The sequence below is a fragment of the Pleurodeles waltl genome, chromosome 8 (assembly GCF_031143425.1).
Source record: "Pleurodeles waltl isolate 20211129_DDA chromosome 8, aPleWal1.hap1.20221129, whole genome shotgun sequence".
Classification (NCBI taxonomy): Eukaryota; Metazoa; Chordata; class Amphibia; order Caudata; family Salamandridae; genus Pleurodeles; species Pleurodeles waltl.
In genome coordinates, this window is record NC_090447.1 from 1,287,449,846 (window position 1) to 1,287,466,742 (window position 16,897).

Sequence of the window (16,897 nt, forward strand, 5' to 3'; positions counted from 1 at the left end):
TGCCAAATGTCTTTAGGCATAGACCTAGGAGGCTGGAGTGATACGTAGACTTCAATAGTGTTGTCACAATAGATGAGGCTTCTCAGCCACTGTGTAACTGTAGGTGGTTGCCTGGTGCCCCAATGCAGTGCAATCTCTCTTTTTGCCAACAGGAGTTCAATAGCAGTGAAATGCCTCACAATTTTTGGAATGTCCCCTACATAGCCCAATAGGGCCATCAGTGGGTCAGGTGGAAGTGAAGTGTCTGACACCTGAGAGAGCCAGGCAAACACCTCAATCCAGAAGTGGTTAATGGCACTACATGTCTATTTCATATGTGGGAGGTCAGACACTTGTACCTGGCATTTGAGGCAGTTGGGAGATCGCGAGGGATCTATACGGGCTATGCCACTAGTTGTAATGTAGGCCCTATGGAGGAACTTGAATTGAAAAGGTTTGTGCTGATGATTAAAGGACACTAATCGGGTTTGAGCACAAAAGCCTGACCATATCCTTTCGGACAGTGGTGAGACACGCGTGGAGAAACTTGGAGGTGAGTCGTGCACCGGAGTCGGCTTTAATTACCAGAGTTAAGGGGGGAGGATCCATTGGGGCTAATGGATATGAGGGGAACCTGGCGCTTAGGGCCCTTTGAAGGTGGTGAAATACAAAGTGTTCCAGGTGAGTAGCGTAAGTAAAATGTAAAAACATGGGCATCCGGGAACACATCACTGAAGGTGTCGGGGTTTAGTGCCCGCATAGTGTGTTGAACTAGTGTGAAAAGGTAGTATGGTTTACTAGCCAGGGTTAGCACGGGTGAGTAGAGCAGCTCACCTTGAAGAATATGGACACGTTTATACCATGTCCAGCTGGTGGTTGCCAGTGTCTGAATGTCCCTGGGAATTATGGGGATTCCCAGGGGCAATCGCACACATAACGGGACTGGGGCAGCCAGGAATGCATGTGTCAGGATGGAACCAATGATATGAGAAGTGACATTGTGCCACCAGATAATATAGTTGGAAGTGTGGCACACCAAATCCACTGTGCTCATACAGGAGGCTCCGGATTTCTTATCAGATGCTGTGGTGTTTATCTGCCCACATAAGCCTTATCGTCAGCCCATGAAGGGTGGTGAAAATGGAATTTATAAGTGGAATGGGGATATTCAAGAACAAATATATGAATTGGGGTAGTACCACCGTTTTCATTAGGGAGATGCAGCCTGCCATGGATAACGGGAGACGTATCCAGCAGTTCACCCGCGCAGTCAGTTTTTCAATGTCTGGCCTGTAATTTAGCTGTATGACTTGTTCTTTATCCCGATGTATGTGGATGCAGAGGTATTTAGTTGAATCATTGCACCAATTCAGGGGGTACTCTGTCCGTGATGACGTCTGTAAGTGGGAAAAGTTCTGCTTTTCCCCAGTTAACATGCAGCCCGAAAACACGCCAAACCTGACTACTTCGTCCAGTACTGTTTTGAGGCTATCATCGGGTCGTCGTACGAACAACAAAATATCATTCACTTATAGTGAGATCAATAGTAAACCGTTGGTAAATTGCAGGCCCCTATGGGTGTGTTTCTGTTGCAGATGGCCTGCTAAGGGGTCCATAGCTATGATAAAGAGTAAGGGCTATAGCGGATATCCCTGTCCAGTACCCCGCTCAATGAGAAGGGATGATGACAGAGATCCATTAAGCCGTTTAGTGGCCATTGGTTGTGTGTATAGTAGCGTGATCAGGGATATGAATCCCAGTGAGAACCCGTGTTTATGGATTGTGTCATGGAGGAAGAACCAATCAAGTGAATCAAATGCCTTCTCCGCGTCCAGCAGTGCGATCGCTGCTGGTATTGTAGGAGACGCACTATTCAGTACAGAAAAGATAGTGCAGAGATAGAGAGACGTGGAGCGGTGTGGAATAAAACCCTGATTGAGCTGGGGATATAATTTGGTCTAGGAGAAGGGAGAGGCATGTGGCTAGTAGTTTGGCCAGTAGCTTGTTGTCAAAATTGAGCAGTTAGAGGAGTCGTTAGGAACCACACTGAAGAGGGTCCTTACTGGGCTTGGGTAAGAGGGTGATCACCACATCCCGCAGCGTCAGGGGCAGCACCCCGGTTTTAAGAACCTCTTCATACACAGATAGTAGGCATGGTGCCAGAATGTGTTTGTACTTTTTATAAAATGCCCCTGTGAACCTGCCCACTCCAGGGGCCCGAGCCCCCTCCAAGGCATCTATAGCTTGCACTATTTCCTCCACAGAAAAGGGCTCACTGAGGAATTGTTGCTGGGCGGTGGTCAGTCCGACCATTGCCACCTCTGCAAGGTATTGATGTAACGCAGAAAGAGATGGGGGGGGGGGGCGTTGTGCTGTATAGAGGTGGGTGCAGTAGTTGAAAAATTAACTCTGTACTGCAGCAAATCCCATTGCATGCATGGCATCCTCTCTGCAACTCTAATATGTATGTTGCCGATTGAGGTGGATGAAACAATCTGGCCAGTGTGCTCCTTGGCCTTTCCCCCACACCATATTTACGGGCTTTGACATACACATCCCATAGGGTTGCTTGGGTGGCTACTGAACTGTTATTTGGGACGAAATATTTGGTGATAGCATCACAAAGCTCAGAGTGGAATTGCGAGCCACGCAGTGCCATGTCCGGGAAATGCCATGGACGCTCCAAGCCCCCTCATGTGGGAATACTGAGTGTTATCACCTGCGAGTGGTCAGATAAAGTACGAGGAAGGTGCTTGATGGACGTGAGCCATTGGGTGATTGTTTTGGAATGTAACCAGTAGTCAATGCGCATCCGAGTGCCATGATGTGCTGAATGGAAGTTATAGGCCAGGGCGCTTGCGCTGTGAAGTTGCCACGGGTCTAGTAGTGTATATGTATAACAGATGGTCCGAAGAACTTGGAGTGATCGGGGCTTGACGGTCAGTGTAGAGGCTGTAGCTTCAAATGTGGGGTCTAATACCATGTTGAAGCCACCTCCCAGTAGGATGTGACCAACAGTACTCTCTGTCCCGCTAGCACACCTGCCTCTAGTATGTACCTGCTCTCATCGTCGGCGTAGAGGGTGTCGAAGCAGAATGGATGGTTCTTGTGTATAAGAATGCAGGTGTCTCAGGAGTATGTGCTGTAGCTAGTACAATAGCGGTGTGGCCCCCAGGTGGGTGTGAAGGAATGGGTGACCCCTGCGGGGAGGTGCGTCTCCTGTAGAAAGGCCACCTGCATGTTATGTCTGGCCAGGTATTGCAGAACCTGTTTGCCTCTGCGCTGATTATTGAGTCCTCATATGTTCCACGACATGAGAGTAATGTCAATTGTCTTCTGCTTGTTATGTATGTTGCTCTTTACATGTGTATTGTTCCATGCCATTGTAATCTGTCCTGCTTGTGATGTATCCTGCACTGGCATGGGTGATATGCTAAAATAAATAGCCCAACTAACATGTGGTTCCCTCCCCTCGCCCACACCTAGCAGGGAACTGCCAAGTGAGTCCCATAAACCCCAACCAAACAACAATTTAGCCCCAGAAATGTGTAACTTGTTGTCAACCATGCGGGCGCAACAACACCGTGGCAGTAATTCTCCCTAAGGGAAACGTATTGAATGTAGTAATCGGGAATAAGAATGAGCATGTCCATTGTGTTATAACAGCAAACAGACCAAATAAAAAACTTTGCATCCAGTGCTACAGCATGAGGGAACAGCGGCATAAGAAATCAATAGTGTGCATCCTCAGAAAGTACCTTTAATGACATTAGTCCGGGGGTCCTCAGAAAATAAGTTTAATGACATTAGTCCGGGGGAAAGAGATCCATACTTGAGGTAGGGTCCACATCTGGGGGAGTGTGCTCCAGAGTTGCTTCTGTTGGGGACAAGCCATTGTTGGCCTGCTGTTTGCAAAACGCTAGGGCACTCGCGGGGAGTCAAAATAACGGGGTTTGCCGTTTACATCGACTCGCAGCCTAGCCGGGTCGAGCAGGCTGAAACGAAGGCCCCACTTACGAAGAGCATTTTTAACATCTGCACACTTTCTTCTGGCGTTGTGGATAGCGGGTGTAAAATCTGGGAATAGGGAAACAACTGTGCCTGATAGGATAGGGCTTGTGCCCTGATAGTGGAGTGGACCTTTTCCTCTTGCAAGGCGGAGCGCTGTGTCGCGAACTCTGTAGTTGAGCAACCTTGCAATGATGAGGCGAGCAAGAGCTCCTGGCATGGGCCGCGGCCCCAGTGTACGAGGCACCCTCTCCACTACAAACGTAGTGGACCTCTGGGTCTTTGTTCTTCACCGGCATTTTCCTGAGCCTGGACTCCAATCCCTCCAGCCTTTTCTCCATCTTGGCAGCTCCGTCCTCCAGTCCTGATACGTGTTCCTTCACGCCCTCCAGGTGGGTCTGGGTCAATGAAGATGCCCCCCCCGTTTATGTCTAGTTTAATTGTTAAGGTGTCAAATCGGGCATCATTGGTGCGGAAACCCGCTCGTAGCGCTGTCATTATGGCCTACGCGCCTGCCATTTGTCCTGGTGCTGGGCCTCCAGTGGCGTCCTCTTTCGAGACCAGTGATGGGACATTCACATCCAATGACGCATTTTTCTCTAAAAGGAGTTTACGCTGTTTTAGGTCTCCGCGTACCACGCCTGCGATAAGGTGCTATGGGGTGCCCCACTTCAAAGCTGCATGCAAAGGAGAGCCTACAGTAGCACCAGTGGTAAGACAGCAGGCCCACTCAAACATCACAGGAGGGCTGTGTCCCTGTTGCCCCACAGGCTCAGCTGGGAGAAACAACATCTCGCCCAAGAAAACACAGGGCAGGATTTTAAAATCTGCGGGGCTAAGAGGGTATGAGGTGCAGTTGCTTATTCAAGTTGGTACTCGCTGCCTGTGGGTCGTGCCCCTTTGCCCGGCAGGCTCAGGCCACAGATTGGCCGTGTGGGGCCTCCACCACCAGCCTGAATCCCCAACAATAGAGGGGGATGGGGAGCCAGAGCTCTCTTGCTCTGCATGTGATGGAGCCAGGCCAAGGGTGGGCAAGCACTTCTCAGGTGGGTGCCCCCCTAGGAATTGATGGCCCAGACAACTGTCCATTCGCTCACTTCGGGCAGTGCTGCGGCAGAGCACGCCCAGGCTGTGCACAGGCCTCCAGCTGTGCAGCGTGATCGTCTGGGCCCAGCCAGGCTGGGTCGATGGGGGAATCTCACTGCTGCTGGCCTCCCCTGCCCTCGGTTGCAGCCCCCCCTTGCTCTCCGCACCTTAAGGCACCCCCACACCGAATGCTCTTGTTAATATGCTGCGTGATGGCCACCCATTCAGACGGGTTTTAGGGGGACGCCATTAGAGCTTCATAGCGAGTGGCCATCATGGACGTCGACGTGGCCACGCCCCTGGGGGGTGGTGGTCTTTCATTGTTGATATGAATTGTCTAACATAATGTAGCTCCATAGAAGAGTAGTATGTTAGCAGCAGCTCTAATATAATTACCTTAAACGCATTAATCGCCATCGTTTATAGATATTATTTTAGTGAGCATGGGCCTATATTTGTATGCATTTGTTATTTCTATATATTATAGCTACCAGTAGTATTTGTTGTTGTTATAGAATGGAGAAGCAAGCTAAGGTGTTGTTCAGATCTATTGGAATAAAGCCAACTTGACACTTACCTTATCAAAACTAGGGTCAGTCTTCCTTAATAAGGAAAATAACCTCATGTTTGGATTCTTTCGAAACCGGTGATGGGTAGATCTATGACTTAGATGCCAAGTGATTGAGGATTTTAGAGATCTTAAGCAAGAATTCAATACGATTGTTCCCCTTAGCCAGACGGACAATGATCCCTTAGCCATATGAGGAACCAGTATCTCTACAAAAGGGCAGCAGTTGTAGCACCCGTCTTATAGTAGAGATTCGATTAATTGTGTGGACTTCTGAAAGAACAAAGGGAGTGGCAGTTCAACCCATCTTCACTCAAGACAAAGGAGATTTTAGAAGGCCAATAAATATGCCATTTTGTAACAGAAGTCTGTTATTTTCGTTGCCATTTTTAGAGCGTGAATGTAACCACTTGATGAACAGAGTGCCTTACAAAAAAAGGAGTAAAGAAATAATGTAAATTAGGTGATAAACAGGACTATTTGAAGAAGTAATCATTACGTAATGTGAAAAAAGTTTGTTTTAAGAGCCAGCAGAAGACAAACTGGTTAGTAGCTATGTGGACGTAATCAGGAATTTGTCTTAGTGTGAGGGGAATTTTTATTGTGAAATGAGACTTGCTTCTGGTGTTGAAGGATCCACCATTGCTTGAGTTTATCTTTGAGGTAAGATGATGGGGCTGTATAGGACACAAAACAGAATTATCAGTACATCCTTAGTAAGTCAATCTGGGCTGAGCAGTAGAAACCTTATGCTGTCCAATATTGTATCACCAGTAATTTGCTCTGTGGTGTACTGCCTTGATTGGAGGGAGAAACTTAAGACTAACAAACACGTTTTATGATAGCATTGATTTTCCTAATGTGTAAGAGCTACAGAGTCATTGTTATCACACATTGATTAAATGCTTACTTGTCATATCCTATCTTGAGGCTGTTGCATGTTAGGATGCCTGCTAGGACCTTTGAGATGTCAACATTAGATTAACCGGTCACCAAAGCTTGAATATTTAGTTTATATTGTGAGCAAACTGATTTAATTTCCACCTAAGGCTGAGTGCCTACCTTGGGTATTTAATTGTATTTAAAATGATAGATGTTTTTCAATATGCTTTTATTTGCTGTACCTTTGGTTGTATGATTCCTTAACCATATCAACAAACGTATTCTTTCTAGAGTGATCAAACCAGTTATTGATAATGGGAGCTGAGTTTGTGTTAGCGGCACAATCAGCTACTTTTGTCATTTTTAGATACCGATGTTTCACTTGATAGTGTCTCTGACATTTATCTCATGTAATGCAGTGTGTATTGCATTTCACCCTACATTCCATTTACTTCCTTGTTCTTCAAAATAATGTTTTCTTTACCCTGCCAGGTATAACATAGAGCCCAGCTTGTACTCTCCATTTTTCTCACTTGGAGCTTGTATGGAAGGACTCAATTTGCTATTCAGCCAGTTGTTAGGTATTTCCTTGTATGCTGAACAACCTGAGAATGGAGAGGTCTGGTCTGAGGATGTTCGCAAGCTGGTGAGTAGCATACTCATGTCACTGTGCATGTGCATACCCTGTTAACAAAGTGACCACTTGTTCTTCTATAAACAATTGCTTATATGAATGGATAAGAAATAGAACCATTCACCAAAAATCAGAGGCTTGTAACCATGACGTAAATGTCCTCATTATTTTGTTTGCCAATAATTGATTTGAACACAAAGTAACCTTAGAGAACATCTGCATCCATTACAGTCTTTTGACATATTGAATGTCAACAACTTTAGTTATCCTTTTGAAATATTTCAAATGCATCATGACACAGTAGCAATAGGAAGATGCTGCTACTGGAAGTTCATTCGTCCCAGCAAATACACTGGCAACAGAATACATAAGCAAAGGACGCATGTGTGAGAGCTTTTAAATGTGGATTCTACCAGCCTACTGCAGATAATTCATTTAATTCCTTCAGTGTAGTGGGCCAACGTGGTATAGCAGCACGTTACAAAAAAATAATCTTGTGGATTCACATAATGAGAATAGCAGATGGGAATGTGAGGGTTCCTTTTTATCATTATAGAGAAGTAAAATAAAAGTTGAAGTAAAATCATGATAATCTGGAAAAAGTTAATTATATGTAGACAGTAAATTAGAAGGCCAATGTAGGTACACCAGGTGCAACAGAACATATCTGAACCACAATTTCCAATGAAAACATGTTAAGGGTTGGCAGACCTGTGCTACAAGAGTACGAATATCTGAGTACACGTTGCTTCACTTCCATAGTCAGCCACTTACCCTTTGCTAATCCAGTCATTGTTCCGATGAGGGTTGGAGTTGCAGTGAAGATGATAATAGTCTATGTAAAGATATTATTTTTTATCTAGACAAAAAATGCAATTTGTGTAGGCTATCTAAAAATATGTTGGCACATTTTCACTTATAGTTGCTTCAAATCCATGATGTCTTGTTTTAAGGCATCATATTATTTTGCTTTCTGAGACAAGCAATATATGTTTCAATTAAAGAAGTTATATACATTGCTGGACAGTCCTTTTAATGGCATTAGCATGGTACTATTAATGACTGTGCCATGGCTTTCTCTCACTGTCACCATGTTAATCACCTCTGGCCTTCTCTTATTTCAGTTTTGGTATATTTTCCTGAAATGCCCTGAATGTAAGCCTTTCATGTCTGGTCACTGGTAGTTTGCCTCAGCAGACCCTCTCTCTTCCATCTGTGAATGTTAATCCAGGATACTCCGCTGCATTTAAGGCTACAAATTGACGTAGTATCCTTCTGGGAACCCTTTGGCCTTCGTACTGAGCAAGAACAAACATATTCTAGAGGAGACTCCTGATTTCATAATAAAGCACTGTATACAAAAGTTCAATTTTTAAGGTTTGAAAACGAGTTCTCTTTCTTTTAGTGATGCAGGAAGACATACTGTTCATTGGCCATAAATGAAGGTGCATGTAACCCCATGGAGGGTGAAATTCTCTGGTTGCATATCTCATTCTCACTTTGGGTATAAAAGCTGATTTCAGCTTGATCCAGTTGCTGTGGTCCAGAAAAGGCATACCAGGCCCCATCTTGGGTACAGGTCCTCATCAATTTGAGAAACTGTGATGCACTGCTCCGTTTGAGCCTTCTCGTCTTGGCACTTAGATCAAGAGCAACCATTACACCATCTTCTAACCAGATGAGCAGAGAATGCAATCTTACTACTCTTTAATGAGTCAGTATTACCAGTCTCAGCCCTCTCTGGAGAGTCCATGGGGATGCGCAGGGGAACTAAACCTAGCTCTTCTAGTAGATGCCTTCTGACCTGCCTGATCAGGCCCATCACACTCCAGACTCCTCCTCCTTCCCTGTGGAGTTTCTTATCTGTATAATTTCTCTGAACCGCAGTAGCACCCAGTTGGTACCAATGATGTTGTTAAAATACAATTGATTAAAGGAACCCCCTTCTTCTATATCTCCTCCTTGAAGACTTGATTCCATGGAGGAAGCAGTGGCCTCTTTCATTCTCTTGGAGCAGGAACATCACTGTTGTCCTGGATTAACACTCTCAATGCATGCCCATCTTTGCTTCAGATTTCTTTGTGGGTTCCTTCAGCGCCAAGCTAAAGGCCAGGCAAGCCCTTATTTCTTGTACCCTTAAAGCCCATTCTACTTTCTGTTTGCACCTCAAAACCTTGTGTGCATACTCAGTCACACTCTTAGCCCTGCACCCTCTACCCCCTCTGCCCCTCCCCAGTAGAGCTGCTCTGTTTTCACCTTATTCTAGCCCTCTTCCTTGGTATGCCAAGGATTCATCTTCCTCATCATCCGTGGAAACTAGGGTAAGCTCTGTCCACACTGGACGACTTCCTCCCCAGGATTCTTGGTATTTTGGAGTCCTTTATATAATTCATTTGGTTTCCTTTTCCCCCTTTCTATTGTTGGGGGGCCCACCGACTGTTCTAGAGTTAAAACGTGCTTTCATAATCAAAAATCTTCCTCTCTGCTCTCCCTTGGGTTGTTAAACGGCAGTGACCTCCTCTGTTTTTTCTTTCCATCTTTTTATCTATACATCTATCTACACCTTCTCCATCTACTCTTCTTTCTCTCCTTGCACTTAAATAAGGCTCAATTGAGAATTCTGTCACTGAAAACAAGCTTCACATGAATCATCCAGGCAAATAATGTGAGGCTTGAAGCTGCCTGGCACAGAATGTCAGTGTCACCTGAACATGCCGACAAGAAAGATCCGGGTCACTTTCAGTACCCCTGGAAAGCTATGCTTACTTGAAGGATACTGAGATGGAAAGGGGAGTAATCTAAATGCAAGTAATGTATCGGTTGCTTGAAACACCCTGCTTGGAAAGTTAGGGTCATGTGAAACACAGGTAACAAAGGTCATTAAAGCATCCTGGCACAGAAAGTCTGGAGAATACCAACGAGGGAAAGTAAGCGTCCTGTGGGGCATCCCGTTACAAAAAGATAGGATATTTTGAAACTGCCTCCTATGGGGAGGGAGGGGTGGTTGACGCAACCTGGCGCTCACAATGAACTTCAGCATGCTGGCACTAAAATAGAGGGGCTTATGAAACGTACTGGAAAAAAAGTGTGATGGAGACATTTACTATAATTCTTTAGCAAGTGGCTTAATATTTCAGATCACTATTTCTCATAAGCATAGCTTGTAGCGATATTTGAAAACCCATTATTACACGTGACTGTCGAGTGTGTCTTTAATTGAAAAGTGTTAACAGTCCTTTATGTTGGCTATGATAAATAAGGTTTAAAGTCTGGTGCTAGAACAGTAGTCTACACTAAACGTGAGACTGGTAAAATAGTTTTTCAGTCAGTCTGGAAACAAAATACGAAGTGTCATTTTTCTCCACAAATTGAATATCTTAATTTTAGGATTTAATTTTGGAACTTTCCAACAATAGATTTCTCCATCAGCTTAATTTGGATGCATGCATGGGTTCAGTATTAGAGGAAGCAACACTGCTGCAAATAAAACCCCAACCAGACACAACTGCAAGTACTGTGCAACTAAACACCAACCAGACGCTACTGCAAGTACTGTGCAAGAAAACACTAACATACACTAGTAGAAGTACCGTGCAAGTAAACAACAGCCAACAACCAGACATAACTGCAAAGTACTGTGCAAGTAAACACCATCCATACACTACTAAAATTACTTGTCAAGTAAACACCGACCAGGCATTACTGCAAAGTACTGTGCAAGTAAACACCAACATACACTTCTGCAAGTACTCTTCAAGTAAACACCATCCAGACACCACTGCAAGTACTGTGCAAGTAAACACCTACCAGACACTACTGCAAAGTACTGTGCAAGTAAACACCAACCAGACACTACTAGAAGTACTGTGCAAGTAAACACCACCCAGACATTACTGCAAATTCTGTGCATGTAAGCACCAACCAGACACTAATGCAAGTACTGTGCAACTAAACACAAACCAGACGCTCATGCAAGTGCTGTGCAACTAAACGCCAACCAGACTACTAGAAGTACCGTACAAGTAACCACCAACTAGACACTACTGCAAAGTACTGTGCAAGTAAACACCAGCCAGACACTATTCTGAGTACTGTGCAAGTAAACACCATCCAGACTCTACTGCAAGTACTGTGCAAGTAAACCCCAACCAGACACTGCTGCAAGTACTGTCCATGTAAACACCATCCAGACTCTACTGCCGATACTATGCAAGTAAACACGAACCAGACAGTACATCAAATTCTGTGCAAGTAAACACCAACCAGACACTACAGGAAGTTGACTGTGGTGACTTTCTCTTATAAGCAGGAGACTCTCCACCAACTCACTAGTCACTGATGTTCTACTAAACATTAATCGTAACATAAGATGAACGTTTGTGTCTTCCTAAGCATTTACGTGCACAAATGTGTACCGTAAAGCTATCGTTTGCATGTAATTGCCATATTACTGAGCTATTGTTAAACGCAGACAAGACCATCTGAATGAGACCAATTTAGTCTTGAAAAAGTTTGTGTAATGGAACGAAACATGTATTGGTAATCTTCTGGAAATAACGTTTGAAAAATTGGTCTGTTTGTTGGAACCATTGTATGGAACTGTTAAGAATACAAAGCATAAAGAGAAGCCATTCGAATCTAGAACTAATAATTTTGTAAACCTTGAACCAAGTTCAAATGAATGCTTTGAACATTTTTCGTTGTGCTACTCTGTTAAGCTACCAGGCCTTGGTGGATTGCCAGCTTTTCAAGGGTTTGTGTTGCCACCTGTTGTTTTTATGTGTACCGTACACATTCGTGTCACACTGCACACCATAGGCTAGACTGGGATGCACATGCTGTTAATGGGATTTACGGAACAATTATTTTAGTATAACAGTTGCTACGCAACAAATACTCATATGACATGATAACCAAACACCATGGTTACAGCATCACAGACATGGAAAGCAAATATAGTGAAGAGTTAAAAGCTTCCAAGTGCCCTCCAGTTTCACGGTCCAGTCCTCATCATAAATTAATGTTGAGCTAAAACAAATAGTTTTCGAGTGTGAGCCTCCAAAGCTGTCTTACCTTTCCAAATCACTTCAAGTGATTATTTAAGATGGCCGTTCAATTTTAGAGTACCATGGTTACAACTGTGAGATTGAAGTCTGTGCGCTGTAGAAATTACTAGTCAAAATGTCCACGTTTAATCTGCGCGCTACCTGAAAAACAATGTGTAAGAGTAAACTGAAATAAACAAGCATTAGCCAAGCATTTAGATCTGGCTTATGCCCATGCACGCTAACACAGGCATGCACACATGCTATTTTAATGCATATGCCTATTAAAGCCAGACCTATTGAGTTTGTTAGTTCTTGTTGTGCTTATGTGCAGAATGTGCATGGCGTCCTCTGGCCCTATAAGAAGCCCTGAGGTAAACTGTTGGACTGGTAGGCAATAGTTGTGCTGAGAAATCAGTCGTCTGCCTCGTAAATCGGTAGGGCTGGTAAGTATGCCATCCTGGTATAATAATAATGATTAAAATAAGTTTCACATTTGCAAATGTTGCTTTCTAGCTGTTTAACCTTCCTGTTCTTTATTATACTCCATTTAACTTTAGTTTTCTTTCCAAGGCTGTGGTGCATGAAACCGAGGGGTTACTAGGATACATCTATTGTGATTTCTTTCATCGAGCAGGAAAACCTAATCAGGTAAAGACTGAATGTGCTGCACTTTATGAACTTAAGTAAGAACTATACCACAGTATGTTTATTTTACAAATTAAAATTATTTTTATCAATATTTTCCATATTATTAATTGTTGATAACTTTTTAGCTAATCATTTTAACATTTCCATAAACTCATCAGTCATTGTTTCTCATTTTTAATGAATAAGGACAGTGTTACAAAATGCTGTAAATTTATCTGGGGCTTTAGGATTAATTTATGCTTATGGTGAAAAAAACAATCCTTTCCAAAGTAAAGTAATTATTATGTGAGCAAAAACCATAGCTGATTGTTGCTGAATACCTAGCGGAAAATGTGTCTGTGTAATTTCAATTTTCAATGACAAGCCAGGATGTTTTCCCATGTGACAAAAGGGAGCAGCATTTGACCCATTCAGGTTTGGCCAGAAAAGTTAAGCCACCTCAAAACCTCAGCAGGAAGAGAAGCAGAAAAGCTGCAGTGAATGTCCTTTGTGAGAGAGGAAGGGGTGGGGTGGAGAGAACGACTTCATAGTCCGTCGGGGACTCACTTTATTGCCTTTAGTGGGGAAAACATTCCCCTACTGTCTCAAATCTCGTTATGACTGTACCCTTGAGCGGTGTAACACATATGGTTTTGTTTGCTAATGTTTAGGTTATGAATGTTTCAAGACTGATGACTACAATATACCAATTGTAGGAAAGGGCCACTGTTGGCATGGTTACCCCCCCCCCCACACACACACACTTTTTGCCTACTGTTCATGCCAACTTTGATTGAAAGTGTGCTGAGACCCTACTAACCAGGCCCCAGCACCAGTGTTCTTTCCCTAAAACTGGACCTTTGCTTCCACAATTGGCACAGCCCTGGCACACAGTTAAGTACTTTGTAAAAGGTACCCATGGTGTCAAGAGCCCTGTGGCCAGAGAAGGTTTCTAAGGGCTGCAGCATATATTATGCCACCCTTGGGGACCCCTCACTCAACACATGCACACTGCCTGGCAGCTTGTGTGTGCAGGTGGGGAGAAAAAGACAAAGTCGACATGGCAGCCTTCTCAGGGTGCCAAGCCCACAAACCTCTGCCTGTGGCATAGGTAAGTCACCCCGCTAGCAGGCCTTACAGCCCTAATGCAGGGTGCACTATACCACAGGTGAGGGCATTGCTGCATGAGCAATATGCCCCTGCAATGTCTTAAGTCCATTCTTAGACATTGTAAGTGCAGTGTAGCCATATTGAGTATATGGTCTGGGACGTTGTCATTACGAACTCCACAGCACCATAATGGCTTCACTGAATACTGGGAAGTTTGGTATCAAACTTCACGGCACAATAATCCCACACTGATGCCAGTGTGGGATTTATGGACAAATGCACACAGAAGGCATCTTAGAGACGCCCCCCTGTATGTTAGCTCAGCTGTTAGTGTAGGACTGAGCGGTCTGTGACAGCCTGCCACTTTCAGATGAGTTTCTGACCACAAGGGGTGAGTGCCTTTGTGCACTCTGTGGTCAGAAACAAAGCCTGCCCTGGGTGGAGGTGCTTCACACCTCGCCCTGCAGGAACTGTAACACCTGGCGGTGAGCCTCAAAGGCTCAAGCCTCGGGTTACAGTGCCCCAGGGACTCCAGCAGCAAGTCACGTGGGAAAATTAAGAAAACCAGGGAGGAGTGACCACCCCAGCCAGGACCACCCCTAAGATGTCTAGAGCTGAGGTGACCCCCTCCCTGCAGAATCCTTCATCTTGTTTTGGAGGACAGGGACCAATAGGGATAGGAATGTGCCACCCGACCCAAAGGGAGTGGGCACAAGGAGGGTGTAGCCACCCTCAGAGACAGTAGCCATTGGCCACAGCCCTCTGACCCCTAACACGCCCCTAAATATAGGATTTATGGGCCTCCCTGAACCCAGCTCACCAGATTCCTGGCAACCTACAAAGAGAAGAAGGACTGCTAAGCTGAAAACCCCAGCAGAGAAGAAGGAAGACGACAACTGCTCTGGCCCCAGCCCTCCCGGCCTGTCTTCTCCTTCAAAGAACCTGCAAGAAGAACAGCGACACATCCAGCGGGCTGAGCGACCTCTGAAAACTCCAGAGGACTGCCTTGCACCCCAAAGGACCAAGAACTCCTGAGGGCAGCGGATCTGTCCGAAAGAAACTTTCAACCAAGGACTCTCACCTCACTCTGGATGCGTGAGTCCTGAACCCTGTGCACCCGACGCCCACACCCGTGTCCAGGTGGTCCACCGAGCAAGAAAGGGTCGCCAGGCGATTGGGAACAAGGGCCCACCCTAGGGTGACCCCTCCAAGCCACCCCCAAGGACGCCTGCAGAGGGAATCCAGAGGACCCCCCTGACAGCGAGCTCCGGACAAAGATATCCGACACCTAAAGGACCCACTGAACCCGCAGCCCCCAGGCCCTGGAGAACTTGACCCTCGGTGCAGCATCGACCAGCAGGAAGCCCTCTTACCTGTCCGACCCGTGGTGTGGCCGAGACACCCCCCAGACCTCGCATGCAGCCTCTAAGTGACCTCCTTGCATTGGACACCTGACGCCCTGTTTGCACCCGGCTGCCCTAGTGCTGCTGGAGGTGTGTGTTTGGTGCCTACTTGGGGCCCCTCCAGTCCTCTCTTGAACCCCCCGGTCTGCCCTCTGAGTCGCGGGTATTTACCTGCTGGCTGACCGGATTCTGAATATCCCCCTATCTCCATAGGAGCCCACGTTAACTGAGCTCTCCTTTGACCTCTACACCTGACCGGCCCCTGTGTTGTTGGTGGTGGGTTTTGGGGTTACCTTAAACCCCCAATGACAGTCTATCTAAAACCCAGAGATAGGAACTGTAAGTTGAATACTTACCTGTAAAACTGTACAATCTTTTCTTCCCCCAGGAACTGTTGAAAATTACAGTGTCCATTTTTAAAATAGCTTTTTGCCATTTTAAAGAAAACTTAATACATTGTTGATTCCATTCAAAGTTCTGATTATAACTATGCAAAGTACCTTACATTTTATGCACTTACCTGCAAACTGAATTTCGTGGTTCTAGAAATAAATGAAAAAAAACATATTTTTCTATATAAAATCATATTGGTGGTCTGGAGTTAAGTCATTGAGTGTGTGTTTCTTCTATTGCTTCTGTGTGTACAACAAATGCTTAACACTACCCTCTGATAAGCCTAACTGCTCGACCACACTACCACAAATACTATTATTGCCTCTGTCAAGCCTATGGAGAACCCTTGGACTCTGTGCACAGTATATCTCATTTTGATATTGTATGTACAGAGCCAGCTTCCTACACCAATGATGTTGACTATATGCTTACACAGACTTTAAATCTATGTATGTGATTGTGATCTATGCTTTTACTTGGCACCTATGTGTGTAGCTCAACATTTGCCTAGACCTTGTGCAATTTGAATATTATTTTCTCATGAACTCATGTATGTATATTTCACACACTAGTCTCATACACAACATTTGAAATGCGGGAAAGTCGAGGCTTGCATTTTTCTCATACTTCTAGTGCATAAATACCCCTACGTTTAGCGTTGTGAACACATGGGCTGTTGTCTCCATGGTTAGTCTGAGAAATGATATTGGGGATTGGGCAGCATTTCTAGATCTTGAAAGAGAATTAAACTCGGGCTGCTGCAGCTCCTTCTTAAAATGATGTTTTTTGATCACATTCTTAATAATCACCTGTGCTAAAGCTTTGCTTATTATTACCATAACTACCTATCATGTCCTATACTCAAGGCTACTTTGTAGTAAAAGAGTTACACATTTGCTTTTGGTGTAGTTCTTGACATTTCAGACTGCAAGGGCCTTGAGAGGGGCACATAAACAAATAAATACGCTGACGTGTCCACTCATGAGCGTCAGATTAACAGTGATGGGTGATTCTGGAGAAACATGTCCCTTTCCTGTGTGCAGCTCGTTAAGAGGATTTTCACTAGGGAGTGAAAGGTTAATGGTCTGGAGAAGATGGGTAATGCACTAATTATTGCATTAGGTATTTTCCCATGTGGAGTATTTACCACATGTAATAA

General features: G+C 44.7%; 1 protein-coding gene across 1 annotated transcript in view; it reads left to right on the top strand.

Moving 5' to 3' along the window:
• The window catches only part of MIPEP (mitochondrial intermediate peptidase), a 700,113-nt gene that overhangs the window by 158,288 nt on the left and 524,928 nt on the right, over positions 1–16,897 (top strand). Inside the window, exons 11-12 of the mRNA XM_069202242.1 lie at positions 7,016–7,169; positions 12,776–12,853. Coding sequence (XP_069058343.1) covers positions 7,016–7,169; positions 12,776–12,853 — 232 coding nt within the window. The remainder of the gene's footprint in view (positions 1–7,015; positions 7,170–12,775; positions 12,854–16,897) is intronic.